The sequence below is a fragment of the Peromyscus eremicus genome, chromosome 11 (genome assembly GCF_949786415.1).
Source record: "Peromyscus eremicus chromosome 11, PerEre_H2_v1, whole genome shotgun sequence".
In the NCBI taxonomy this organism is placed as follows: Eukaryota; Metazoa; Chordata; class Mammalia; order Rodentia; family Cricetidae; genus Peromyscus; species Peromyscus eremicus.
This window is the reverse complement of record NC_081427.1, coordinates 48,275,133-48,298,309: the sequence shown is the minus strand read 5'-3', so window position 1 is coordinate 48,298,309 and position 23,177 is coordinate 48,275,133. Positions and strand designations below refer to the sequence as shown.

The 23,177-nt window shown below is 35.9% G+C and overlaps 1 protein-coding gene across 1 annotated transcript in view; it reads left to right on the top strand.

Annotated features, from left to right (window-relative positions):
* Positions 1–23,177, top strand: part of Adamts6 (ADAM metallopeptidase with thrombospondin type 1 motif 6) — a 214,305-nt gene that overhangs the window by 49,541 nt on the left and 141,587 nt on the right. The window contains exons 7-8 of the mRNA XM_059276387.1: positions 11,289–11,332; positions 16,029–16,134. Coding sequence (XP_059132370.1) covers positions 11,289–11,332; positions 16,029–16,134 — 150 coding nt within the window. The remainder of the gene's footprint in view (positions 1–11,288; positions 11,333–16,028; positions 16,135–23,177) is intronic.

The window sequence follows — 23,177 nt, the reverse complement described above, 5'->3', positions numbered from 1 at the left end:
ACAAACTAAAGTCATCTGAGAGGAGAGAGCTCAATTAAGAATATACCTCTATAAGATCTGGCTATAGGCAAGCCTGTAGGGCATTTTCTTAATTAGTGACTGATGGAGGGACCGTGGTGGTCTTGGGTTCTATAAGACAGCAGGCAGGGCAAGCCATGGGGAACAAGCTGGTAAGCAGCACCCTCCATAGCCTCTGCATCAGCTCCTGCCTCCAGCTTCTTGCCCTGGTTGAGTTCCTATCCTGACTTCCTTTGATGATGAACTACAATGTGCTACTGTAAGCCAAATAAACCCTTTCCTTCCCAACTTGATCTTGGATCATGGTATTTCATTCAAGCAATAGAAACCCTAACTAAGACACCTGTGTGTATAGCCCTGCTTGATTTACTTATGATAGTTTCAAATTACTTTTCCCCCAAACAGAAGATTAATATGTGAGCCTCTCTGAGAACTCCTGGTATTTCTAGCTGTAGGGGGAGAAGAAAGAACAGGATCAGGCAGAAGTTAAGTTGGGATGCAGTCAGAATATAAGCCTCAACTACCCAGAAGGTTGTTCTGAAGGTATTTAAGATTGAAATAAATAGTCTTCCTGCCTTGATGCAAACTGCTTTGATCTTGAGTAAGGTAAGCTGTACCACTAAAGGGGTTCCTAGAGGCACTGACAGATGAGGGCTGAGAACACTTGGGAAAACTAATCATATCTGTGGGAAAATCAGATAAGTTTTAGTACTAAGCACACCTTTTAGACTTTGTCCTTCATAAATGCAAGATATACACATGTATGTTTTCAATTAAGTCTTTGAGTTTGGACTATTAAAGGTGACCTTTCCTAATTTAAACAGTATGTTTTTAAGATTAATGTGGGACTCCCCCCATTGCCACAGTAATTAGTTCATTTAAGTCACTTATTTTTAGCAGTATCTTGTATTTGTTCATCAGGAAATGAGAGGTATAATTGTTATTTAGGTTTTTAAGTTTTCAGTTCCATTTGCTCATGGGAATATTTATTGTAATGTAACTCTATGATTATCTTGTACTGTTTTGAAGAATTCCGATGTAACATACAACTTTCCCCTTGTTCTGTCTTGTAAAATAACTGGCCTATATTAAAAAGAATTTCTTTCTCCATTCTTTTTCTTGGATTTGGTGCGTAGAAAGGAGAGACTCTGTCTTGGTTGCTCCCCCATGCCTTCTTGACTCTTAGATTGACTGCTATAATTTATTTTCTTTTTGGTTTTTCCCTGAAAGTCATCCAGAACCAACAGTATTTATGGAGTAGAGCAGCAGTTCTGCTACTGAATGTAGAGGTGGGAAAGTATCTGGCATTTGTACTGATCGTATGAACAACAGTCACATGGATTGAATCAGACTTCAATAACAGTATAATCTGAACTTTAAAACTATAGCTATTGAGGATACGAGGTCCGTAAGATGATAGTGTTAGGAACATCTATCCTGATGAAACCCAGCATAGGTGAGACTCTTCTACCTTTTGTATGGAGTGTAAATCCACAAAACTAATACATCAAGTAGTGGTTTGAGTATCTTCCTACTCCTCTGCCAGGAGTATTGGTACTTACTTTTTCCTGTTCTTGGTTGGATTCAGATATTATTAGTAGATTTTGTTAGCATTTCTCTTATCCAAGTACTGACCAGGCCCCACTCTGCTTAATTCCCAAGACTGTGCACACTGAATTTTTCAAATAATTTTGCCTTTGGAATTTAAAAAAGAAAGTTGTAAAATTTCATTTGATGATTATGAGGTTAAAAACCATAGCCAAGAACTTATCTGTAAGCATTTGATTGTGTAGTCTTGCTCATTTACTGAAAGTAGGTGATCATATCAAACCTTTAAAGTTCTGAAAAGCTTACAACCAAGGGAAACAGTTACAGATAAAGACACTGGTATGTTCTCTCATGTAATAGCCTTCATCTTATCTTGTAGGAAGGACTTAGGTAGGTGATTCTACAGTTCCAAGTTGAATTAAGTGCATAAGATACTACCTTTGGTCAGGTGCTTCTGAAGAGTACCTTAGAACAGTTTCCTAATATGGGTTCTTAAAATTGTCTCTAGTATTATCTGTGGTATATAAAAATTAATAAATGGTGAATCTACTGACTTAAAGTAGACTTTCTGCTGCATCATATTGCTTTCCATGTTTTAGATGTATTTATATTTGCCTTAATCAAGCACAACAGTTTTTTAAAAGGCAGAGGATTATGGAACAGTCTGTAAAAGATTTAGGTTTGATCAGCTGGATAAGAATCATAACTCCTTAAGTCACTTTGATCTATAGTTATTATATAAAAATAAGTCAGAATTCCATTATCAACAACTAAATAAGATACCATTTGTTATTGATGATAGTACCAGACTGCAGTTCAAAACTCCAGGGGTTATATCCACACTGCCTTCTCCATGCTGTCCTCTGGATGCTCCATGTTATATCAATAACTAAGAAAAGTATCACCCAGTGAAGAAGCTTTGACAAGCCTTCTTGTTTTTATTTTGGCTGATAATCAGTAAATCAATTCCTCACACAGAATCTTTTCATCTTAAAATATCAACTGTCATAGCTTTTCTACTGATAAAAATACTGACATATTGGCCAAAAGCCTTTCACATCCCTATTTTGAGAAAGCCATATCTTACAGTCATATTGAGAATATTTATAATGCTTTAAACACAGAGACATTGCCTTTGTGGATAGATGAGCCATTCTTGGGTAGATGTCAGTAGTTGAGGATACCAGAATCCTTATTATCCTTATGTGAGTTTTGAATTTTAGTTAAAATTTAAAATATATTTTGTAGGTATCTTTCATTTGGCTGTCAGAATTTTAGCATGTAGCTGACATTAGCTAGAACTGTCCTGGAATGATCTGAAAAGTTCAGAGGTTCAACTTTTCATGTAGTAACCATTTGTATTGGCAGAATACATTTTAAAATAGTTGTTGATTTATTTTTATTTGAAATTTGAAATCCCAGAGATAATTTTCTTATCCTGAACATTGTCTTGATTGACAAATATCTTTCCCTAAAGATTATTTTTCAATCTCTAATTAATAAATATAGCATAACATAGAAGTCCACTAACCTGTGCTTCCATAATTATTTTCATTTAGTAGATTATTCACAAATTTGGATTAAAGTTGATGAAAGAAGTTACTAATAACAAAACACACTCAACAGTGTTTTAAAGACATCTAATTATTGCCAAAGAGAAAGAAAACATTGGGTTGAAATGGATTACCAATAAATTGTTGTGGATACAGCTCTGTATACCGTGAATGTGTTGCTCTGATGATTGATAAATAAAATGCTGATTGGCCAGTAGCCAGGCAGGAAGTATAGTATAGGTGGGACAGGAGAGAGGAGAATTCTGGAAGTGGAAGGCTGAGTCAGGAGATGCTGCCAGCCGCCACCACCATGAGAAGCAAAATGTAAAGTACCAGTAAGCCAAAAACCATGTGGCAACTTATATATTAATAGAAATGGGTTAATTTAAGATATAAGAACTAGATAGCAAGAAGCCTGCCATGGCCATACAGTTTATAAGTAATATAAGTCTCTGTGTGTTTACTTGGGTCTGAGCGGCTGTGGGCCCAAGTGGGACTGGAGATAACTCCAGCTATAAACGGTGCCCAATGTGGGGCTAGAGTTTCCACCTAAAACCTAAAAAAGAAGATTCTAAAACAGAGCTAAAAACAGCTTCCTACTTGTCTCTCTCAAGTTAACCGCAGCCTGTGGGATTGAGCTACCCTATGGCAGGTTTGTGTCGTGCAGGCTTGACCTACATCATGGTGGGAATGAGGCATTTGCAAGCCACAAAGTACACTGTGTGGTGGATTTAGCCTTTGCTAGTACAGAAAAAAATTAAGATATATAGAAATGATAGAACAGAGGGTAGATCTCTCATCTACAATAGAGGCTTGTATCTCATTGCAGAAAAACATTATTTTTGGAGAAAATAGTATTTCTAAAAACTACATAGTAATGCTAAATATTTCTTTTACTTTTCTAATGCTAATTTAAAAATTACCCAAAATGATGTTATCTTCAGCCAGTACATAAATGAGGTATAATTTTCCTAGCTCAAAAGAAGATCCTTATTCTTATAATCTTCTTTGTTATGGATTAAACCACTTTAGTATGTTATGTTTTAATATGTTGATTATAAAGTAGAAAAATTGTAGTAGCCACCATTAAAGCAATCTATTTTGAACCTATATCAAAGATATATTATGGTATTTTCTAATAATTTCCAAAAATGTAGAGTTTAGTTATTTATAGGAGAATTACATCTCCCATATGGATTTGTATATGTTCATAGAACTAAACTATAGTCACTGAAAAATTAAAAAAAGTCTATAATTTAGTATATAACAAATAACCAATGATGATAGGCTCTTGTTAGTGTCTTGGATATGACTTCATAAATTCTAGATACTATATAGTGATTGGGGAAAATGCTGGTACTTTTAATATTGCTCTTTGGATTATATATAAACTTTTAAAACATATTTCTTCATGTGCTTTAGAGATGGTTCAGCCTTTAGGAACACTTACTGCTTTTGCAGAGGACCCAGGTTCAGTTCCCAGCAACCACATGACTCACAACCATTTATATTTTTCACTTCAGTTTCAGGGCATCCTATGCTTATTTTGACATCCATGGGTACCAGGTACATATGCAGGCAGGGGAACACTCATATACATAAAATGAAATAATTAACTCTAAATTTTAAAAAATGTATTTAATGCATATGAGTGCTTTGTCTGCATGTATGTCTGCACAGTAGAAGAGGACATCAGATCCCATTATAGACAAACAGTTGTGAGCCACCGTGTGAGTGCTAGAAATTGAACTCAGGACTTCTGGAAAAGCAGCCAGTACTCTTAACTCTGGAACCATCTTTCCAGCCTCTGCTAAAAAATTTAGAAAGTATTTCTTCAGTGTTCTTTGATGCCAGACTTTAAAAAACATTATTTTCCTATGATATTTCTACCTTCCTTACAAAAAAAATATTTGTTGATTGGATCAGGATAGCTCTGCTTGATTTTTAAAATTGCATTTATGAGATTGAAAACTGTGGACAGAGTTGTGTCCATCACCCCACTGAAGGCAGTGATCTTCTCTTCATGAGTGAGAGGTGAGGCCATGACCTCTGCATGAGTGAGAGGTGAGGCTGTGATCTCTGCATCAGGGAGAGGTAAGGCTGTGGAAAGAAATGTGTGTGGTGAAAACTACCAAGTGATGGGAACTTTCATCCTGAACATGTGGAAGAATTCTCTATCTCTACTTCCCAATGTTGAAATAAGAAACGTCCAGCTATAGAATATGATTTTGAGCAGTGTTTACTTTTCTGACTTTATAATTTGTTTTTTAGGAAATGGTCTTAGTAGAAGTATCCCTGGGTAATTTTTTTTAAAGAGTCATTGTCAGAATTCTCTCTGGTTAGAACAGCAACAATGAAATTACACCATTTTAAAAGTTAAGTGCTTTTGTGTTTATTGAGAATATTCCATCTGGCTTCACGGCAGTGGTGTGACGTTGAGACAGACAGAACAGGAAAATTAATGCCCAGTGAGATGATTTGGAAGAGGGCTTATAACCAGCTATTGGCAGCACTAGAATTAGAATTTAAATCTGACAGGCTAACTTCATGTCCTCTTAGTCATACACAATTTCATGCTATGACCGGATGATCACTGTGCAATAAAACTTGTAGTTCTATAGGTTGGCTCTTTCAAAAACATTTCTATCACAATCCCTTCAGATATACTGTAGTTACTTCCTCCAAGCATCCTTCCCTTCCTCTCATACCCTTACCTCCCCTGATGAATTTTAAATTAACTGGGTAAAACAATTCTTACACAAAGATAAAGCATTGAAACAAGCGATGTGCTGAGGGGAGGCAGTAATTTGTAGTGCAGCCAGTTTAGATCTTTATCATGGCATGAATTTGGTGGCACCTCCTAGTCCCTCTGGACTTCTTCTCCACATCAGACAAAAACCACTGGATGGTTTTGTGTAGTCTGGCAGGATTGTTAGTTGCAGTGGTGTAGAAACGGAAACAATTTGGGAGTTCTAGATTGAAACCGAGGTGCCTGTTCCATGAAGTGGCATTGGTGCTGAACTTTGAGTACCACATTTTATATATTTAAACCCTTTTTTTCTTTTAAAGTGGATGGTATTGGTGTCTGTTGAATGCCTTTGGAATACTGAGACATTCATTGTAATTGTACATCTTACAAAGAGGAATTTTGGAGCAGGATGGATTGTAAATTTACTACAAATTTAGAATCCAAACAAAACCCATTTTGTGTTTGTATAAAGTATTTTAAGCTGTTCGTTTGGGACTTACTATTTATTCTACAGTCTTCAGTTTTTGTGTGTAGGCCCACCTCTCGACCCCCCTTTCAGTATGGAATTCATATAGAAAGGTTCTAAAAAATCTGGAGAGGTTTATTTTCTTTTACTACTGAGGATCCACAAAATTCAGTTACGTTCTCAGGACAGCTGACATGATGGAAAATAACAATAACATTTCCCAAAAACTATTAATAAAAAGGCATTAGACCATCATAGTAAGTTATTAAAAATATAAAGTATTTTATAAGAAAATTATAGTATCATGTGCGTATTTTTAGCAGCTTACAAGAAGTAGGTGACTTTAGAGTTGTTCTGAGGAAATACTATGCAGTTTGTCTTCTGAGTGCCATGAAATTGACACTGAAGAACTACACACACCACAGTATCTGGGGTGCTGAGTTGTCCATGTGTGATGGGAAAGAGGAGGTGAATTGTTATATATTTGATAGCGCTGTTTGTACTCTTCCATTAATCTGCACAATTATTTTATCTTTATATTTCCCAATGACTGTAACAGAGTAATTATTTTTGCTTTCCTACAGCCTGAATGAGATGTGATTGGCAAATAAAGATTATATACAAGTACTGTGTACAATGACATAGAGGTCTTTGTATAAACTATGAAATTAACATGTTCATTATCACATGTAAACAAACACAGATACACAAAAATATCAGTGTAATTTTCTTTTAAAATTAAAGACAAGCTTATTGCCATTGTTTTTGTTGCTTTATTTAACATATTTCTCCTCCGATCCTACTTTCCTTCTTAGTCTGGTTTTTATTTCATATTCCTTAAATACTGATGATGGTATCTGGGATGTGAGTACCTGTAGTAAAAGCAAGCACATGCTGGCTGTAGTAGTTAGATGTGTTAGTTCCTGCTTTATGAAGGATAAAGTATTTGAAGTGAACCTAATAGATATCTAGAATTTCACAGAAGAAATGGGAGAAGAGTTTTTTTATGAACTGTTTGTGGATACAGGGAAATTCAGAATCTTTTTAGGTAGTGGTGAATGCATAGTGAGTATATTTGGTAGAAGTAGACATAAGTTTGGGAAAGTAATAAATAGTTCTAGAAAGGTAAACTAAAACAAGATTGTTTATTGAATTCCAAAGTCCAATGTTTACATTTTTAGAGAAAATTTGATTTTGTAGTAGGAGAATAGCGTATGCAGAACTAAGAAGTAAGCTTCGAGTCATGCAGGAAAGAGGAGGCTCTGTGGTTAATATTTCATACTGCTTTTCCAGAGAACCAGAGTTTAAGTTCCCGTCCCCACATCAGGTGGGTCACAACTCTTTGTGACTCCAGCTCCAGGAGATCTTGCTCTTCTGGTGTCCCCAGGCTCCTGAACACAGGTGCACATAGTCCCTGTGCCATACACATAATAACTAAGTCTTTCAGAACGGGAGTTATGCATAAGAGAGACTTGGAGATGAGATGTTTGCTTTATCTCAGCAGGAGGTAACTAATGATGTAAATTAGGGAGTTACTGACTGACTCAGTGTTCATGATTGCAATAACATCATCATGATTGCAGTCACATCATCATGTTTGGAACAACAACATTTCACAGTCTCCTTCCCCATTCTCTATTTCTTGTATTCTTTCTTCCTTTTCTTTTGTCGCATTCCCTGAGTCTTGATGGTAGTGGTGATGTCCCATTTAGGGCTGAGCCCCTACTTTCTTTTTCTAAGTACTTTGACCAGGCACACAGCTCTCCACCGACTGCTGTCCACTGCAAAAGGCAGCTTCTTTGACCAAGGTTGAGAGCAGCCCAGGCTCTGGGTATAAATAAACATCAGGTTTCAGTGCTGTTGCTTTCTCATTGTAAATCGGTGTTGTATTTCACAGACCTCAAGTCCAACATAGTCAGATGTTTTGGTCAGTGTCTTCTGATACTCACGTGCTGACAAAAATGAATAGTCAACAATGTTCACAGCAGAAATATACCAATGTTATAGTCACAGATATTCAACCATATATATATATATAAAATTTTGCTCAATCAGTCAAACCTCATGAATTAGGGTGAAAGAACGGCACCAAATGCATGCCTTACCCCAAACTAGAACCTTGACTTGCTGTAAACTCTAGGGTTTATATGCTGCTTAGTTAGGGTTTCTATTGTTTCAATATAATACTATGACCTAAGAGTAAGTTGGAGAGGAAAGGGTTTATTTGGCTTAAAGTTGCACATTATAGTTCATCATTGAAGGAAGCCAGCACAGGAACTCAAACAGGGCAGGAACCTCGAGGCAGAAGCTGATATAGAGACCATGGAGGGCTGCATCTTACTGGCTTGTTCCCCATGGTTTGCTCAACCTGCTTTCTTATAGAACCCAAGACCACCAGCCTAGGGATGGTTCCACCCATACCACCCACAATGCCTGGCCCTGCCCCATCAATCACTAAGAAAATGCCCAACTGGCTTGCCTACAGCCAGATCTTATGGAGACATAAGAGCTCCTCTCAGATGACTTTAGCTTATGTCAAGTTGACATAAAGCTGTACAGCACATATGGACTCCCTAATGATCATGTTTGTTAATTCTTTTGTGTGTTCACATGTATGTTTGCCTGTGTGCTCATGCATAGGTGCACACTGATGTTTTCATGTGGAGGCCAGAGAACAGCCTCCAGCACTTTTCACTTTGTCCTTGAGGCAGGGTCTCTCACAAGCCTGAAGCTCACCAAGTAGACCAGATTGGATGGCCAGCAAGGCCCAGGAAGAGTTTGTTTTTGCTTCACCAGTGCTGCATGGGTATGAAAATCAATTTCAGGTCCTTGTGCTTCTGCGTCCCATCACTGGGATGACATGCTCTTGTCACCACAGCTGGCTTTTTTCATGGCTACTTGGTATTGGAACTCAGGTCTTCGTGCTTGCCTGACAAGCGCTTTAGTGACCGACCCATCCTCCAAGCCCTTAAAGGACCTTTTCCAGTTGCAGTTCAACTTTTGTACTCCTTGTTTGGATTCTGTAACTTCTTGGCTTACTTTGAGACTTTGATTCTTCCCTAAATTTGGGGCTCCTGCTGCATCATGTTCGTTAGGCTATACACTCACTCGTGTAAAGGATCCTGAGTGAAAAGTATACTCTTTTTCTTTAGGATATTATTTTTCCAGGTCCTACTGTATACGTGTGTGTGTGTGTGTGTGTGTGTGTGTGTGTGTGTGTACGCACACGTGTGTGCATGTGCATGTATGTTAGTGCCTATGTTTTCCCCGGTGTCATAAACTGAATGTGGTAAATCTGAAGCTTGAAAGTTTTGACAATATTCATTAAAATATATAAGCAATATATAACATTGATAATGTCTCTGTAGTGACTTAAAATTATAAGTATTTATTATATGAAATTTAAAGTGCAATTATACATCATTTAAATTTTTTGTTACCGACCTCCTAAATGAAATTTAACATAAGTAACTCTGCCTGTCCAATTATGAAAATGTTGACTATATAATCTAATTGTTTAAATCAGTCATCATTGCCAATCTCTCTTTATGACATAACTTGTCTGTCAGTAACAAGCTTGACTATATTTTAACATGTTAATTCTTTCTATGAAAATATTCCATCTCTGAATTCCAACTGTAAGATATAAACTTGTAACAGGAGAACACTCAGGATGAAAATAAAGATGTTTCACTCCAATTTTCCTTGCTTGGCTGTTAATGTATTTCCTAGTATCAATTCTTTCTTGAATTACCCATTTGTTTTATGTTCTGGAGACTTCTGTAGTCAGTGCATTGTAACAAAATTTGGGATGTGTGATGAAGGATGCTTTCTTCTTTGAGAGTGGAAACAGAGTCATTGTGGAAAAATAAAGACAACAGGAAAACTGGTGGATTGCAGTTCAAATGCATTCTTAGGCAGATAGATCAGTGTTAGGAAAGGTGTGAATGATACTTGGGGATTGCATACATATGTATTTGTATTACCCATGAAATGATTTTTTAAAATTAACTTGAATTATGTTTATTTAGTATAATATGCAACATGGTAATCATAAGATAAATTGATCATGACGTCCAGTATATACTCTCTGGTACTTCCTCCCTTTTATTGAAAGTAGATTCTTTTCTCACATAATATATCCTGATTACAGTTTCCCCTTCCTCTTTCTAGTTCCTCCCTGCCTCTCCCATCCAAATTCACTCCCTTTCTGTCTCTCATTAGAAAACAAACAGGATTCTAGGGGATAATAATAAAATAAGATAAGCATATCCATTTTGACTCAACATCTCCAATGTAATCTATTTTAAATATGCAACACTTCTTTAATATCTTTTGTATTGCGTTATGATACAGCTTCACAGTAGAGTCTAACATTAAGAAAACATTCTATTTAGCATTCATTTATTTATTTGATAAGTCACTTAAAATTTTTGTATTTTCACCATGTAAATTCTAGTGTACAACTAGGAATAATATGTAACATTGATTTAATTCCTGTTGATGTATTATGGTGTCTTTATTTATTTATTTAAAGACAAGTACCTATGTTAGAGTTAGTTGAAAGAGCTTCAAATGGTGCTCAGAGTCATATAGTTGGTGGCTGTAACAAGAAGATACTCTAGCAGTCCAGCAGGATCAAAGAGATTATTATTAATAATAAAACCCACTCATTGAGATAGAAACAGTAGCTGTAGATGAGCTATTCAAAACAATATGATAGATAGTTTAATAGAACTCTTTCCTTTATTTTTTGGCTGTTAGGTATCCTACTGACTTGCAGGCAGAACTGTGAGTGTGTGAAGTCTGCCTTTCCCCATAGTGCTGGCCAAGCAACACTCCAGCTGGCTGCTCATAATTGCATTGATTTTGATCTGAACAAACAGAGCTCCAAAAAGGAAATGCAATGAATGTACAAATATTCTACAAATTTTATCTTTTTTCTCCTCCATAGATATGATATCTGCACTTATAAAAATAAGCCCTGTGGAACATTGGGTAAGTTTTGTTTTGTTTTGCTTTGTTTTTGAGTAAAGGATAATTTAGATGTCTCTTTGAGGCAATGATGCTACTCTTTATTATTATTAATTTGGTTATTTTTCTTTCTATTACATGGGAAATTACCCCTAAAATTTTTAAACATGTCCTTTCTTGCATACATAATTGCTTGAAACAAATTTTTGTTCCCATAATAGTGAAAAAATTTAAATTTTTATTAACTTTGCATTCTCTGGCAAATGGTATGAATGAAAACAACTTAGAAGATTATTTAAAAATCAGTAGTAATTATAAGTCAAAGTTACCACTCATTTTCTTATTTTCTGTCTTTCTAATACATTTTGTAAAACAAACAAACAAAAAATCCCCCCAAAATAAAAACCAGAGTGTTTGAGACAAGTGAAAGCTTCTTGAAATCAAGACTAGTGAAGGAAAGAAAAGAAAACAAACTAAGATACTTAGAAAAGGGGGATGGAGAGATTAAGAGCACTGGCTGCTCTTCCAGAGGTCCTGAGTTCAATTCCCAGCAACCACATGATGACTCACAACCATCTGTAATGGTATCTGGTGCCCTCCTCTGTCATGCATGCAGGCAGAACACTATGTACATAATAAATAAATAAATCTTTAAAAAAATGAAAAATAAATAAAAAATAAAAATTATACTTCTTTTGGTATATTTTTTTAAAACCGTTTATCTCCCATGAACTCAGATATTATCTAAAAAAATGTTAGTCCAATCACCAAAGAATTTCATCAAACAGTTAGCCAGAGATGGAGAAAGAAGGAGGAATTTTCTTTTTCTTTTTAAAAACATTTCAATAATCATCTTGAATTTTTAAAAAAGTATATTTTGTTATGAAGCATGGTTTAATATTGGTTGAAAGTTAAATGTAAACACAGTGGATTACTATGCAGCTCTCAGAAGGCCAAATCTTAAAATAACTAATGTTATTTTAAGGCACGAGATTTTTTTCCGCCTTTGACAATTTTTAGTGTTATGAAAACTTTTTACAGACTCAATATCTAAGCAAGAGAAAGTCATTTTTTTGACTTCTCTATCTATATCAAGTCTCAGTTTTCTTATCTGTAAATGAATAAGTCAGTTCCTATGAATATCCTAAGCGTTTGGGAATATCTAGTTGGAGTGGACTTAGGATAAAAAGTGTTCCCAACTTCCTGGTGGTTCAGTGAAACATCCCTTCAAAGACTGGAGTTTCTCTTGATCAGTTTTTTTTTCTTTTCTTTTTTTTTTTTTCGAGACAGGGTTTCTCTGTGTAGCTTTGTACCTTTTCTGGAAATCGCTTTTGGAGACCAGGCTGGCCTCGAACTCAGAGATCCTCCTGGCTCTGCCTCCCCAGTGCTGGGATTAAAGGCGTGCACCACCACGCTCGGCTCTTGATCAGTTTTTACATGGCTTCTCCTATCCCGTGTTCCTCAAGATTTATGACTAGAGGAGAAATCCCAATTAGCCAATGCCTAGTATTCACCACGGAAAAGTTTGTTAGTTTAATACCTGTCACAGAAAGAGCTCTCTTTGCTGAACTAGCTCATGTTGGGATTTTCTTTGTAGTGTTTCAAGTTAAGACCAACTGAGAAAACCTGAAGTTGAGACTAACCTTGACAGTTTCAGAGTATTTGTGACTTTTTACTATCTTTTAAACCTCTTTGTTTCTCAATTTCCTTATTTATGAAGCAGGAGTACTATCTGACCTTTTACTAAAGGAATATTGTTAAAAATCAATCAAAAAATACAATTCCTTTGAAAATGAATGTTATAATAAAGGAACAGGTATTATTATTTGATATAGAATCACCTGCCGTGTTTTATTTAATTCATTTATTTATTGTTCAAATTCTATAGGTACTTATTAAGTGTTTGGTTTTTCGAAACAGGGTTTCTCTGTGTAGCTTTGGCTCCTTTCCTTAGAACTCACTCTGTAGCTCAGGCTGGCCTCGAACTCACAGAGATCCGCCTGCCTCTGCCTCCTGAGTGCTGGGATTAAAGGCATGTGCCACCACCACCCAGCTTCTATTAAGTGTTTTATCTACTTTAGAACCAATGAACCCTAAAGCCTCAAAACAAGTATACATATAAGCTAGGGCTTATATTTTCAAGCATATATGTTTTAAGGAAATAAGTATATACATTTTCATTCTGTTATTTAAAGGTATATTATTTACATTTACAGGCTCTTTATTCTGGCATTAGTAATATGACTACCTAGTACTTTCATTATCATTACTAATGATTTGATGTAGTTTACTGTCTAATTTGTTCTTTTTTTGCTCAAAATAATGTATTGTAACTTTAATCTTTCATTCAATTCTACAGTCACTAAATTAATTGCTAGGTACACATGATTGTATTTTCAAGCTCAATTATTTGTAAATTAAAATTATAATTTTTGAAAACTGAATATAATGCATAAATAGATACATGTATTGACTTTTATATGTAGAAAATATTGTTACAGAAAAGTTTATTACTATTTTATAAATATAATTTTAATAAAAGTAATTTATTACCTATTTTAGCATCTATTGTGTTGATATTTATGATGAGGCGGTTTTCTTTTTTTCATAATCTCTTGGTTAACAACTATAATGGCCAGTTACATTATAAGGGTAGTTGGTTAAGGGTGCAAACTGACCACCAAACTGAGGAAATCTGAACGACCCAACGGTAATGAAACCCTGATCAACACTTTCACACCTGGGAGTTTTGAAAGCAGCAGTCGTCGTCGTCAGAAAACTAGAAAGTGGCGGGAGTTAATGAAACATCTACCAGTGTCTATTCTCATTATCAGTCACAAATCAATAGCTACTCTCCAAATAAAGCCTTTCTAAAGTTGTCCCTCAGCTTGTTAACAGTTTTAGATCAGGTATCAAGCAAATATGTACTTATGTGTCAGTGAAAACTCTTAACTCAAAATACAGTCATAGAACACATTCCAAAAGAAAAACCACTCCAACGCCAATAAAAGAAAAAACAAAACAAACAAAATACAACCCAATGCAGCACCACCATCTTTAGAAAAACCAAAGGATAGTTAGTGAAAATATAAGAAATGTTAATTTGTCAATAATTGTGAGTAGTAATCCTGTAAAAGTGACTCATCACAGAAATAGTGTTCACTGTAGTTTTGTTCTTCCTACATGATCTCCCATACCGAACCCAACAGCGTAGAGCCAAGTCACGTTTCTAGTCTGCATGGTGTGGATGTGTGTGCTGTTTTAGTGGAATTATAAGTAACGTTTATGACGTATTTTTGGTTAGTCAAAGCATCAGTTCATTTTGTCCCAGTGGTCCTTCTTTTTTATTGCCTTCTTTTCAGGTCCCAATACCTTTAGGTGGTTTGGAGGGTCAGCACAGTGGTGTCACCCGTGCTTGTGACAGCTCTGAGGCAGAAAGAACCCCCTTTCTAACTTCTGCTCTTCCCCTATAAAACAGTAGAAGAAGCTGTATCAGCGAATCCAACACTCACCTTAACTTTGTTATAGTGTGGCTGTTATTTTAATATTTATATCAGGAAGAACAGAGAAGCACAGTTTCTAGAGCTGCCTTAGTAGAAAGTATGGATTGAATAGTTTTGACTGTTCCCAATTAGTGCCACTGGGCAATTGCACACACCCACCCCCCACCCCCCCAGAACACTGCTTGTTGTTCTCAGGAAATATCCATTGGGCTGAATCGGGGTGACCTTGGTGGGAAGGCAGTTCCTAACCTGGAATAACACACTAACAGAGTACATGAAATTTCCTCCTTCCTTTCCCTTCAATGTATTTCAATGACTCTTCTCTGCATGTATTATTTGGCATCTGCTTCCTCATAACAGACAACATTTTTCATTTTTCACAAAATTCTTTTTTCTAAGTGCTGATTTCAAATTTTATACTAATCCACAGAGCATAATCCACAGAGCATGGTATTCATTTGGAAGTAAATACTAAAGCTTCCAAGGGGAAATAGCTCAAGTAACGTAACATTTCATGAGAAATCAGCGAATTAACACCATGGTTTTGCTTTATTAGTAAGAACTCTAAAACACTGAAGGGGGGTGGGAGAGAAGAAAACATTGAATGCATGAATGACTTCCCTCCATATATACATAAACTGCTGCTATCAGGGCTAATTACAGAGATTAAAAAAGTACAAAAGTTTCAGTTTCATCTTTCATAGTTTTTTTTCCCTCCTGTTTTGAACTATCGACTTTTTTTTTTTAATAAAAATGTCATTTATAAAACCATTTGGGATTCCCTCTTTTTGTTAACTAAAAAGTTGCTTGTATATTTTTATGAACCCACTCAACTTAAACAGATCTCTTTAGAAAAATAATGTGGATATATTTTGCTTTCTACAGCTGAAGAATATTAAAATAGAAATGCTTTCTTGAATTCCCTTTTCTGGCTCAAGTTACTAGGTGGTCCCAAGTTACCAGAAGTAAAATTTATAAATCTAACCCCTAGTCTAGACATTTTCCAGCACCGACTGCAGTTCAAAAAATATTAATGTCTAGCCGGCAAAGTGAAATTCCCCCCAGTGATTTTGCAAATGACTAGAAAGTTAACCTTTTGCCAACTGCTCCTTCTGTGCGTGGAGGTTGTTAAAAAGAATCCAGGCGTTTAGAAGTATAGGCTTTTAAAGGCTGAAACACCTTGGCTTGACCCTTTGTGTCTCTTTCTGTTTATTCAGGCTTAGCCTCCGTGGCTGGAATGTGTGAGCCCGAAAGGAGCTGCAGCATTAATGAAGACATTGGCCTGGGTTCAGCTTTTACCATTGCACATGAGATTGGTCACAAGTGAGTGCATTTAAGAAAATCAAAACAAAGTGGAGAACTCCACTCTTGAAACCACTTGTAACTACTGTGTGGAAAGCCTGTACTCAACTCTTTGAGGGCCTTTTCGATAGCTTTCAGTAGAGGCTGTTATCATCTGGGGTATTGGGATAAATCTTCATAAGAACTGGAGACTTGTTAAATAGACAAACACATCACACTTGAATGTTGTTATGGGCATTTAAAACAGTGCGCTTCAGCTGTCTTCTCAACACCTAGTTCCTTAGGAAATCCATTGTGTAAGTTATCTCTTTTTTCCTCAAATGGTAATTTATGTATTTTGTCTTATGGTTGTTTGTTTCAGGTTTTTTATTTTTTGTTTTGTTTTATATTTGTTATTGTTTTTTGAGACAGTCTTGTTCCGTAGCTCAGGCTGACCTTGATCTAGATAGGCTGGCCTGGAATGCAGGGTAATTCTCTTGCCTCGGCCTTCGGCCTTCTGAGTGATAAGAATGAGCCACCATTTCCGGCTACATGTATTTGTTTACACTATTGACACCACTTCCTTCAAATGAACCGTTGACGTCACCCTTCATGGAACTGGAAGCTTACCTTCTCTAGGCATATGTTCACATAGCCATTGTTATATGACTTGTATTGTCTGATGTACTCACGTGGCACCAAAAAAGTTTAAGAACTCATCCTTGTTTTTTAAAGAGGACTTTAAATTTTTAATATTTATTTCAAATAAGTCAATGCCAATGTTTAAAACTATACTTTCAACCCCCAATGGCAATAAACCCATTATTTAAATGAACAGATAAAAGTGAATGTAAAAGTCTGTTCATGAGAAAGGAGAGGTCTGACAATCGTTTCCTATAGTTCAGACGTTTGTGTTCCTAAGACTGGAAGATGACTTGTTCTCAGCATTTAATGTGATTCGAACTAATGCTCTCCTACAGGTAGAACCAAGCAGGAGCCTCTGTTTACTGACAGGCTTAGCTCTTGAGCACCTCCTCCCCCTTTCCCCTAAGACAGAGGTCATTAACATTTAGCAAAGGACTAATAATATCTACTGCCTTAAACACTGGAAGATAAGTAGTTTTAGTTAAATGTATGATTTTAGTTAATGATCTACCCTTTTTAAGTGGTGAAGTGGATGAAAAGTAAAAAAACAATAAAATCAATATTTATGCTCCAGAGGTAATTCCTGAGAAAAACTCAGTTCAGGATCCTTTCTCCCTTCTTTTCTTCCTTCCTTTCCTCTCTTCTCTTTCTTTTAAAATTAAACTCCAATTAAACTTGGGTCATTTTGTTGTCTTATTAAATGTTTTTAAACTGGTGTTGATTGGGGTATAAGTTCAAGTAACCATCAAGTTTTAAACCTGACTGGATTCAGACAGAAAAAGTCACTGCTACACTTTTAATGAGGTCTTAAAAATATTGGCATTCCAGTTTCCATTGCAATGAAAAGCAAGAACAAAGCAAAAATCCCTCCTAACAGGCACTTCATCTCTAATTCACTCAGAAATCTGGCTCATTAATGACTGTTATAATCTTATGCAACCAAACCAATTTTTGTTTGTTTGTTTTGTTTTGAGACAGGGTCTCACAATGCAGGCTTGGCTGGCCTGGGACTCACAGAGATCTGCCTGCCTCTGCTTCCACCTGAAAGTCTATGCTGCCATGTCTGGCTCCATACCAAGTGTAATAGGCTCTGCTAGAGCCACTTCTATGAAAAGGTTCAGATAGATACCGTATAATGGATGACTAATGTGTTCTGAAGGCACTGTCATCTCCTGCAGGCACCAGTTAGCCCATGTCAGGGCCTACACCTGCACTCTTATTCCTTTTTGTATTTATTTTGTTTTTGCTGTTTCTGATCCTTTTTAAAAAAATGTATCTGAGTGTTTTGGTCTGCATATATGTATTGCTTAGATAAAGTTTTATCTTTCTTCATATCATTTATTAACATTTTCACTACCTCTCAAGTTTTCTAGATTTTGCTTATTTGAACTGTGTTTCAATCGTTTGAAAAAGTCCTCAAATTAATGGTCTATACTTTACATAGAATAATTGTGAGAATGTAGACTATTCTTCTCAAGTTGGTACTTTGGAGCAATGTCCTTTAACAGTTAATTATTGTTTGAAATTATTTAAATGCTTAAAATCGAGTATGGAAATGTCACAAAAATCTTGAAGATGGAGAGTTAGAATACTTCCATTCAGATGTGTCATTTGACAGGAGGAACAGAACAAAACCTAAACAAACAACCATCTGTTGTCTCCTGCCCAGGTGACTGCTATGATGCTGTCCTCTCTTCTCTCTTTTCCTGAGCTGAGAAGCAGGACACCTTGACCTGCCATCATTCAATTTGTGTGGTGGATGATTATTTGGTCAGGGAGAATCTGTTCCATGAAGATCCCTTTACTTACTCTTAAGGTCTTAGTGCTTCGTTTTCAGTAACTCAGCAGATCTACTCTGGTACAACGTATACTATCATTAAACTATTGAAACTCAGTCTGGAGATAGCTTAGTGGTAGAGAAATGGCGAGCATGTGAAAGGCTTTTGGTTCGATATTTGATCCCTAACACTTTGTAAAATTTCTCAAACCAAACAAGAAGTGAGTAAGAGCACTTCTTCCTGAAAGGAAGTGGCAGCTGGATCAAGTATATTTTCCAGCTTGAATGTACTGTGTCTTTGCCTCCCAGCTGAAAGTGTGTATCACCGTGTGATTTTTACCACTTAATGCAATACATTTTAAGTGATAGGGTGATGCCTGTAGATTCCTTACAGTAAGAATCTTTGGTCATGAATTATTAAGAAGAGTCCTTACTGAATGACTAGAATGTTTGAATAATTTTCTACTTTTCAAAAATTTGTTTAGAATGTGTTTTGTGTTCAATTTGTATTCCCATAGAAATGTAGTATCCATTTTAAATGGGTGTGTGATAATGTCTTTATTTGGCTAGATCTTAACTAGCAACTCTCTCTCTTTCTGAATGCATTTGTATCTGGGCAAGCGTGTGTGTGTGTGTGTGTGTGTGTGTGTGTGTGTGTGTGTGCATATGCATAAACACATACATGCATGTGCATGCACCCATGAATGTGGAGGCCCAAACCAACTTGGATATCATTCCTTAGGTACTGCCTACTTTCTTTTTGAGGCAGAGTCTCTTCTGGCCAGGTAGGCTAGGCCAGCTGCCTAGTCAGTTCCAGCTATCTACTTTCCACAGCTAGGATTGCAAGTGTGTTGACAAACGTAGGTCCTGAGAGGCTGAACTTGGCCTGTCATGTTTATGTAACGAGCAGTTTTCAGACTGAGCCATTTCCCTAGCTCCACTCCCCTTAAAAATGTATTTCCATCCTTTTGTGGAATACTAGAAATTAGGGGTTTTTTTTGTTTTTTTTTTGTCAAATGGAATAATGGACTTTATGCTGTACTACATCCAGTTTTAATGTAAGTTACAAACCAAAGACACTATAGATAACCTCAAAGGAAGACACATTTTTGAAAGATTGTTTTAATGAATTGTATGGTTTTCGTGGTTTTAGAAGTTGAAACAATTATGATGTCAATATGGTGGCAAGATTTCAATCAGACATCCACTGTATTACAAAAGATCCCAAATGTGTCTAATTGTACAGAAATAGTATTAAAAGAGGTTAAAAAGTATTCCTTATTTTTAGGGGTGCACATCAAAGTATTTTTGAACTAAAATGACAGGATGTCTTATATTTGACTTTAAAAGTAAGGCTAAAAGATAAAGCAAGAAAAACATCTTTGGCTTTATAACAATGGTTATGCATAATGGCAGTTCATCACACCATTCTCTCTACTGTTGTGTGCAGCTGACTTTTTCACACAAAGAACAAGCTCTAGAGCATTTTAGGTGTAACAACTCGTTATTGCAATTGAACAGATTTTTAACTTGATTTTTACACTTTATTTTTCTTTCTCGATCTGTGTGTATGATTTATACATGAGTCTGTATCTATGTGTGCGTGGGTTCCCTGTGCACAGACATGTGGAGGTCAGAAGTCAGTATTAAGTATCTTCCTCTATTATTGGCCTCCTTATTTTTCAAGAAAGGATTTGTTACTAAACTCAGAGCTACTCAATTTTGGTTATGGCCAGTAAAATACTGAAATTATATGCTTATGTATTTCTCTACACATATATGTTCACATAATACATACTCCTAATTATGCATATAATATGCATATTTTCATCAATATTCTTATGTATAAATATCCCTCTATAGTTACTAAAACAATAATGCTGATATAAAAGCATTCCTTAGAAAAGTTATTATAGTGAATTATTTCACAATTAAGGTACTAATGTCAAAAGATAGCTAAAATCAATCTGATGGTTATTGTACTCAGGATCTGAGATTTCAGAATAATCGTGTGTGTTTGTGTGTGTGTGTGTGTGTGTGTGTGTGTGTGTGTGTGTATTACACAAATAAACCTTGTAAAGTAGAATCTCATTATTGTCAACTTTAGAAACTTTGTTAAATTATCTCCTTCATTTTCCTGGAAAAATAAATAAATGGAAGTTTTAGGTAGATAATAGCATGCTAATAGACTGACAATTTCAGCTGTCATGAATCAAATTAGTAACTTTTTATGTACCGGACTATGGAAGATTATAATGGCAACAGTTGCATTGTTGCACCTAAAATCCCTGTCTTTGCAATTGGTATTCCCTTTAACCACATATGCACCACTCCAGCTTACCTGACTTACTTTAATAGACATACTAATAGTGGAAGAAGAAATATAAATAGATTATAGTGGTTCCAAAAACTTTTGGAGATCTAAGCCTCAGCTCAGAATACTTATACTAAGTATGAACATTGTTTTGTGCACATATGGAAAGATTTTAGGCACTAAATTCTGCTAGGTACCACCCTCACTGAATATCTTTCTATATAGGTTCACTATCTTGAGTTATCTCTTTTAGTAAATTGTATATGAAATAGAATGAAATCCCAAAGCCTTTAAAAAGAACACATGAGCAGATTATAATAACTATCTCATTGAGTAACTACTATATCTAAAAACATTTGCCAGGGATAGAAATCTGAGTACTTCCCATAAATTCTAATTTTGCTTTATTACAGTAAGTGTTTCATGGCCAAAATCAGTCATGAATAAAGGTCGCTAATGGAAAATAATTCTAAAGAATACCTTATTCTCTTTCTTTTTCTGTGCTACAATGGGAATACTTAACTTTGCCATTTTATAGTTGTAACAATTTAGCATACATCATTTAAAAGGTTGCCCCCTTTTTCCCTCCCTCCCTCCCTCCCTCCCTCCCTCCCTCCCTCCCTCCCTCCCTCCCTCCCTTCTTTCCTTCCTATCTCATCACTGTATAACCAACATTAGCCTGGAATTAGCACGTGTAGTCCAGGAGAGCCTCAACCTCCCCATAATCCTCTTGCTTAGCATCACAAATTCTGAGATTATAGGTGTAAGTCATCATGTCTGGCAGAAAAGTTACATTTTAAAATCAATTTTATCATATTAAATAACTTTAGGAAACAATGCTTTGGTCTTGTGATATAAGATTCTTCTGAAGAACTGAATGGTCCCATCTATGTACTTTTCTTCTTTAGTGGCAGAAATTGAAAGGATGTGTTTGACACACTATACATATTTAATTAAATGACTGACAGTGTAAAGTACCATCGTTAACTAACAAAAATGAGGTTTATGTATTAGCAACATGATTATCTTCAATTTAAAAATGAAACCTGTGTAGATTCAAAATTTGAACTAGGTCCCTCCTTGTTTTATGGTTTTCAGTTAATGTACCAGCCAATGGGTTTTGTTATTACATTTTCATCCACACTGTACCCTGCTCTGCCTGTCCTCCCATTATCCCCCTGGTCATCTCTTCCTGGGTCCTGCTCATCTCCCCAAATGATTTTCCTTTTCCTTTTCTGTCATATGTATATAAATCTGGATTCTGCATATTGAATTTAACATGAAAACATGATTTTTCAACAGACTCCACAGGCTGCAATACAGATTAAATTTATACTCAGCAAACTCTGTTTACTATTTTACTCTTACAATTAAAAAAAAATCTCCCAAAAGAATCTACTAAAAATTGTGCACCAGAATCTTTGTGGTACAAGATGCATTACATTATTTTGGCAGCTAATTATTTATATAACGTAAGAAAACGTAAAACAGGGCATTACACATGAGCTGCTGCTTAAATGTCTTTAACAGTAAAAAAATTAAAATCTGCCTTTGGTGAGCATATAACTACCATATACGAGAAAATTTTGCTGTGTTAATGTGGTTTCAAATGAAAACATTTGAAAAATAGGTTAATCTATAGATAAGATATTTGAGAAAAAGCAGGTATGTTCATGTCCTGTCACACATGCTAGCCTTTCTCATAGTTGTGGACACTTAGTTTAATGAATAGTCTTTAGCATACAGTCAGCCTCGGTTAGACAGCCACCACCTGGTCTCCGATTAATGACATGAATTTCTCCGACCAGGAATTTTGAATCAAACTCTCCTTTTTCCCCTCTTGTTACCTATATTTTCAGTTCATCATTTACTCCTTTTCATTTTTGAGGTTATAATTTAATTACAACATTCCTCCCTTCTCTTTCCTCCCTCTAAATTCTCTCATATACTCTTCCCCCCCTCTCCTTCAAATTCACGGCCTCTTTTTTCCCTTAACTGTGATTGCATGCATATATGTGTTTGTGTATTCATATATATTCCTAAATATAGCCTGTTCCATCCATATAATGTAACTTGAATGTACATTTTCAAGGCTGACCATTTGGCACTGGACAACCAATTGGTGACCTCTTCCCTGGGGAGGACATGTCTCCTGCTCCCAGCTCTACTCAGTGCCTATAGTTCTTGGTGTAAGGTTGAGGCTTCCTGAGTTTTTCCCTGTACAGTTTGGCTCATCAAGGAAACTTCTCTTTGCAACAGAGAGAGACCATTAAAGAAAACCACAGCCAATCAAAATGCAGAGTTGTGGAGCCCAGTCCTTTTGGATACATCTACAAAACACTCCCACAC